The 6,354-nt window shown below is 68.4% G+C and overlaps 3 protein-coding genes across 3 annotated transcripts in view; 1 reads left to right on the top strand and 2 right to left on the bottom strand.

Moving 5' to 3' along the window:
* The window catches only part of CHLNCDRAFT_139592 (hypothetical protein), a gene marked incomplete at both ends in the record, with an annotated part of 3,794 nt that extends 3,465 nt beyond the window's left edge, over positions 1-329 (bottom strand). Inside the window, one exon of the mRNA XM_005844061.1 lies at positions 183-329. Within this exon, the coding sequence (XP_005844123.1) occupies positions 183-329 (147 nt within the window). The remainder of the gene's footprint in view (positions 1-182) is intronic.
* Positions 330-1,348: 1,019 nt separating this feature from the next.
* Positions 1,349-2,645, top strand: CHLNCDRAFT_49152 (hypothetical protein; the record flags this gene model as incomplete). Its single annotated transcript, XM_005843974.1, has 3 exons — positions 1,349-1,456; positions 1,596-1,672; positions 2,531-2,645. 3 exons carry the CDS (start codon positions 1,349-1,351, stop codon positions 2,643-2,645), a joined length of 300 nt encoding a protein of 99 aa, XP_005844036.1.
* Positions 2,646-2,979: 334 nt separating this feature from the next.
* CHLNCDRAFT_54789 (hypothetical protein) lies at positions 2,980-5,578 on the bottom strand (the record flags this gene model as incomplete). The annotated part of the gene is made up of 10 exons (XM_005844062.1): positions 2,980-3,103; positions 3,259-3,309; positions 3,482-3,553; positions 3,752-3,816; positions 3,995-4,294; positions 4,433-4,485; positions 4,620-4,770; positions 4,926-5,180; positions 5,329-5,397; positions 5,504-5,578. The coding sequence occupies 10 exons, from the start codon at positions 5,576-5,578 to the stop codon at positions 2,980-2,982; spliced, it is 1,215 nt and encodes a 404-aa protein (XP_005844124.1).
* Positions 5,579-6,354: the final 776 nt, after the last annotated feature.

The following is a 6,354-nucleotide window of genomic DNA, read 5'->3' on the forward strand; positions in this document are numbered from 1 at the left end:
CAGCAGCGGCAGAGGGGCGCCAACCAGCGGCAGCAGCAGCGGAAAGGTTCAAGGAGGCGCCGCGGAGGAGCAGCGGGGAGGGTCACGCGGCGGCCTCGGCGAGCGTCAGGCGCAGCGGCGCAGCGAGGCAGCGGGCATGCCCCTGCTTGACGGCCCCGGCCCACTGCTTTCATTCGCCTCACCGCGTGCACCGTGCCCATGAACACAAAGCCGAGGCCCAAGCCGACCAGGAAGCCGGCGGCGAGGAAAGTGAGGATGCGGGCGCGGGTGATGGGCTTGCCGCCGCGCCCCATGGCCTGGAAGCGCGCCGCATCCGACTTTCGCCCCATGGCTGCTCACAAACGCTGCGATGGCTGGCCTGCCAGGCAGGGGAGGAGGGTGCTGCTCGCCGGGCCTGCAGAGCGGCGGTAAGCGAGGGCGGGCACCCCCCTGGCGGCAGCGACAGAAGGCGGCAGGCAGCGGGCCCAGGCCCCAGGCTGCATTTTCCTTGTTGCTGTGGATCTGCCGGCCCTGCTGCGCGCCTGCAGGCGCCTGTATCCTCCGGGCAACGCAACGCCAAGCCGCCCGCTGCCCCCACACCTGCTGCTTTGCCCGGCCCTTGCAACGCTCGCTTCCCTCGAAGAAGGAGACGCCGGTTCCTTGTGCTGCAAGCGGCCGCTGCGCTGCTGGCCGGGCAAAAAAACTGGCACTCGCGCGATCGGCTGCCAGCCCCGCCCCAGCCGCTGCAGCAACCACAGGGGCATCCAATTGTTGGTGCCAGGGGTGGCATCGGCGCCTTTTCCTACCTGCCAGGTTGGCATTGGAAAAATTGCCCCCAGATGGTGCACGCAGCTCGCCCCTTGGCCCCTGTGCTGATCGGTGGACGGCCGGAGAGCCGTTGCAGATTGACAGGGATTCCTGCCCGCTCTTCCTGTGCCCATGCTCCGCACTCTCGCTCGCGCCCTGGCGCAGCAGCAGGCCCGTCTCTTGCCATCGTGCAGCAGCCTGGGTGTAGCCGCAGAGCAAGCCACCAGCAGCTCGTCAGCAGCAGCGGCCAGCAGCAGCAGTCGAGCCTGCTGGCAGCGCCTCCCCAGCAGCTGGCGGGGCCACACCTCCTCAGCCACCGATGAATCGGGAGAGAGGTGGGTAGCCGCGCAGGCAGGCAGGCGCGACCGGGTTCGGGTTGGGGCTGGGCGGGAGGCTACCACCCGCCGGCGCTGCCGCCACGTCTGTCAGCCGTACCCTTGCACCTCTCCCATCTGCTTGCCTGGCCCCCGTGGCTTACTCCGCGCTCCTCCCTCGCGCCTGCAGCATTAGCGTGACGTTCAAGGATGAGAAGGATGGCACAGAGAAGACGGTGCAGGTGCCGATGGGGAAGTCGCTGCTGGAGGCGGCACACGAGAATGAGATAGAGCTGGAGGGCGCGTGCGAGGGGTCGCTGGCCTGCTCCACCTGCCACGTGATCGTGGAGGACCAGGTGGGGTGCCGGCGCTGCCGGGGCGGGCCGGGCAGGCCGCGCACGGCTGGTCGAGCGCTACCCGTGCAGGATCGCTGCCGGGCTTATGCCCCTGCCCCACCTCGCCTGCCTGCCCGCCTGCCCACCTCCCTGCCTGCAGGAGTATTACGACAAGCTGCCGGAGCCGGATGACGACGAGAACGACATGCTGGACCTGGCCTTTGGGCTGACAGACACGTGAGGGTGCCGCGCCCCGCATGCACCGCCGCGCCCGCCCGCCGCGCTGCCACGTGTCTGCTGCCACATGGTCCTGCTGCACGCCTCCTTTGGGCCCTCCCTCTTCTCTGTTTTCCTGGTTCGGGGCCTTAGTTTGGTTGTCCTCGCTTTGGGGTGCAACCAGTCAGGCCGGGTCATTCAGTTCTTCTGCTACCCGGTCGCATGCTGCTCGCTGCGTGTGCGCCCCTCCCCTTCGGTCTGCCGCTGCAGATCCCGTCTGGGTTGCCAGGTCAAGTGCCAGCGCTTCATGGACGGCATAGTGCTGCGCATCCCGTCAGCAAGCGCCGATAACCGGCAGGCATAGGCAGGGGGCAGGCCGCCAGCCGCAGCAGCTGCAGCACTGCCTGCGTAGCGCGGCTGTAGTGGAGTGCCGGCAGCTAGGCCAGCGGTGCAGCCGGTGGCATGCAGGGCCGCGGCAGGGCACGAGGCCTGGCAACCCAGCACGGGATCTGCGCCCCAGGCCCATCGCCCCAAAACTGTTCTCGCTGCTGGCCAACAACATTTGTGGGTGGCATGAGCGCAGCTGCGCTGAAAATGCAAACCATGCGATTGCACATACACAACAGCATGATACAAATCGACCAGTCAACCTTTGCGACGCATGTCGCCCTCGCCTGTTTTCCCACAAACTCTTCTCGCCTGCATGTACGCACTTCCTCACAGCCACCGCCCTTATCCCCTGCAAATACCTTGGCAGACCCTCCCCTTCGTGCTCTTACCCGCCTGTGCAGCAGTGTGCTCTCTCTCTCCCGTCGCTGTTCCCCTGCCTTGCTGCTGCCCCCTGGTCACCCCCGCATCACCGAGCGCCGCCACCTGCAGGTCGCGCCTGGGCTGCCAGATCCTGGCCAGCAAGGAGCTGGACGGCTTGGTGGTGCGCATACCCAGCGCCACGCGCAACATGGCGGTGGATGGCTTCCGCCCAAAGCCGCACTGACCTGGTGCTCCCTGCCGACAACCCAGGCTGCGCTGGCCAGCTGACCAGCACGTGCTTCCTTGCCTGCTTGTTTCTTCGGCACCTGCACATCGCGGTGCCCCCCGCCCTCCCTTGCCTCGCTCCCTCTGCCGCTCTCGCTCCGCTCCTGCTCCTGCTGTATGCTGCGCCCGCTACCACACTGACGCCAACTTGCTTCCTGCTCCCTGGCTTCATACAAACATGTGTGTAACGCTCCCATGCATGCACTCCGGTGTTGCAGTGGCTTCCTCCACTTTAGGTGCAGTGGCCAGCCCATCCCGGCGGCAGATCCAGGCAGGCGGGTGCGGGCAAGTGCTCAGGCCGCATCCAGCGCCGCTGCCAGGCCGGGCAGGCCCCCCAGCAGCTTGCCCCACTGTTCCTCCGGCAGGCTGATCCCCTTCTGCCCCGGCAGCTGCTGCCCATCCTTCTCATAATATTCCCTGCAGCCAGGCAGCCGGGGAGGCCAGGGAGGCGAGGCAGGCCCAGCACTCAGGCAGGCGCGTCAGCGGGCGGCGTGGTTGCCTGCCCCTTTTCACTTCTCCAGCTCCGCCAGGGGCAGGTCCCAGCAGGCTGCCTCCAGCGCTGCCGCTCGCACCTGATGTTGACCAAGAAGCGGCCCTTGAAGTTGCTGATGCTGGCCTTGCGCCTGCAGCACACGCAGGCGGCACGCCACCATTCATCTGCACAGGCGGCCTGCCGTAGGCGGGTGCAGCCCGCTCGTGCCGAGCATGGCACCGGCCCCAGCCCTGTCATGCAGGCTGGGCGGGCGCGGCTGCTGCTGCCAGCGGCACCACCGGCTGCTCCCTCTGCCCACTCACTTGTTGGACAGCTGCACCTCATAGCCAGTGTTGTGCCCCTTCAGAGCGGCATCCAGGTCGGCAGCGCGCTGCCTGCGCAGCAGGAGCAGCGGCAGGGAGCTGAGCGGGCAGCTGGGAGGCGCAGGTGCGGGGGCGAGCGCCTGCCGGCATCCCAAAGGACAGCTGGAGGCGTGCGGAAGCAGCATGCACGCCAGGCCACATCTGTGCCTGCCTAGCAAGGGGCCCCAGAGCGCTGGCAGCAAGGCAGCCCCAGCCACGGCCCTACCCCACCTCAGTGACGCAAACTGGTCTGGCGGCAGGCTGATGCCCTTCTTGCCGGGCAGCTTCTGGCCGTCCTGCGATGGCGGCAAGCGGGCAACGGGCAGATCAGGAGGCGGGCCAAGGTGGCGGGAGCAACAGGCCGGCGCCGCAAGGTCCGATGACTGCCAGCAGGCGTGAGCATCCCGCCCAGCCAGCTCAGCCCAGCCCAGCAGCCAGCGCCAGCCAGCGCCAGCCCACCGTTCAGCCCCTCACCTTCTCGTAATACTCCCGAATGTTGACGTACAGGCTCCCCTTGTACCTGCTCACATCAGCACGCCGGCTGCTGCTGAGGTCCACACCGCCCGCAGACGCAGATGCCGCCGCAGCGCCCGCCTGGGCCCCCGCCGCAGCGCCCGCGCCCGACGGCCCTGCCGCGCCGCCGGGCCCCGCCGCTGCCGGGGCGGCGGGGCCACCGCCGCCGCCTGCGGCCCCCAGCTTGCCGGAAATCTGGCCTGCCGCGGCGCACAGCTTGCCCCACTCCTCCTCCGACAGAGAGATGCCCTTTTTGCCAGGCTGCAGGGCAACAGCATGCAAGCAGGCACCAGCGCAAAATGCCATGAGACCATGCAGCGGCAAAGGTGAAGGCCATGAAGCAGAGCAGAGCAGAGCAGAGGAAAGCGACACGGCACAGCCCGGCGCGGCGCATCCCACCAGCATCTGCCCATCCTTCTCGTAATGCTCCCGCAGGTCCACGCTGTGCCGCCCTGCGGCACCAGGAGGGGCGGCAGCACCCCCTCGAATGCTCGCCCAGCCCTGCCGAGGCCCGGCCCCCGGCCTGCTGCCTGCCGTGCGGATGCCTTCCAGAAGATAGCAGAAGCATCCTGGCAGGCAGGCGCACCCTTGAATGCGCTGATTGTGGCCCGCTTGGAGGCTCCCAGGTCGAGGCAGAAGGCCAGGTCCCGACCCTCCACCGCAGCAGACAGCGCCGCCGCCGACTGCACCAGCGCTGTCCAGGCCGCCGCCTGCAGCGCCACGCCCTTCCTGCCCGGCTGCGACAGGCGGCCATGGGGAGGAGGCAAGGCAAGCCAGGGGCGCAGCTGTCAGGCAGCGAGCAGGCCGAGAGACGCTGGGAGCGGGGGAGGCGCCTGCGGCAGCCTGTGCGGCGCGAAAGCCAGGAACCAGGGGCGCCACCTGTAGCTTGTACCTGCAGCTTGCCATCCTTCTCATAAAACTCCCGCACATCCACCATGGCCCTGCCGCCCAGCTGCCGCACGGTGGCAAAGCGCGTGGCCGACAGCGGCACCACCAGGTCGCCCTGCGGCGGCGCGGGCGCCGCGCCGCCGCCCGCGCCCTTCAGCTTCTTCTTGGCGGGGGGCGCCGCCGCTGCCTCGGCTTCGTAGTCGTCGTCCGCGTCGTCCTCGGCGTCCTGCTGCTCCGTGAGGAAGGTGTCGATCTCATCCTGCACAACCGAATGCGCAGGGGGTGGGTGCTGGCCTGCCGCCAAAGGAGCTGCCTGCCGCCAAAGGAGCTGCCTGCCGCCAAAGGAGCTGCCTGCCGCCAAAGGAGCGTCCCTGGCCGTGTGCCGCTCCTGCCCGCATTCGCCCCACCTTGATCATGGGCTTGTGCTGCGACAGGTTCACCCCCAGCTCCTCCTCCAGCTTTTTGGTGATGGAGCGCTGCACAAGGGAGGGCAAGGCAGGGCCGGTTGGGACGAGACGGCGCGTGCGGCACCGCCGGCGGCGGGCGAGAGACACAGCCTGGGCCACTCAGAGGCGCGCCGACCTGGGTCTCCGTCTCGAAATCCACCGACTGCAACAGCCGCCGCAGCTTCTGCTTCACTATGCGCTCGTCCGCCATCTTGATCACCGGCTGGTGACCTGATCACTTCCCTCGTCAAGTCTCTGACTAGAGGCTGCCTTGGATGATCCAGAATTGCCCTGGAGGATCCACATTTGTGTGGGTGCCAGCGGTGCGCCACGCCAGCTCTCGAAGAAACGCCTTCCGCTCATCCAGCCAGTCCAAATAACCGGTTTGCATCGCAACCGCGCGAGAGGGTGCCCCTGTGCTGTTTCCAATCGACGTGAGGTGCAGGGGCCGTGCCGGAAAGGCCAGCACTTTCCTGCCGCTGCCTCCAGCCACCTGCTCAAGCCTCAGGCCGCCCCACTTGTGAGCCGACATAGCACACAGCCTGCTGTCCCGGGCTACAGAGCCCTAGGGTCCCCGAGCGGTTGGGCGGGAGCGGCAGAGCGGAAGCGCGAGCGCGGCTGCTACTTGCCACAGCCCCTGCCATGCCCGAGCTGCCAGAGGTGGAGGCTGCCCGGCGCCTGGTGGAGCGCAACTGCCTGGGCAAGACCATCACGGAGGCACAGGTGGCGGAGGATGAGAGTGAGTCGATGAGCGGGCACAGGCCAGGGGCGGGCGCCGCCGACGGCGACAACAGCAGCCTGCGCCTCCTCCAGGAGGCTGCTCTGCTGATGCTGGTCTCAGTTCACCCATCAGCCCCTGCCCCCTACCTGGCATCCCCGCAGAGGTGATCAGCGGCGTGGCGCCCCAGGAGCTGGGCAAGGCGCTGGTGGGGCGCACGCTGGCGGCGGCGCGGCGGCGCGGCAAGCAGATGTGGTGGGAGTTTGACG

The sequence above is a fragment of the Chlorella variabilis genome (genome assembly GCF_000147415.1).
Source record: "Chlorella variabilis unplaced genomic scaffold CHLNCscaffold_25, whole genome shotgun sequence".
Classification (NCBI taxonomy): domain Eukaryota; kingdom Viridiplantae; phylum Chlorophyta; class Trebouxiophyceae; order Chlorellales; family Chlorellaceae; genus Chlorella; species Chlorella variabilis.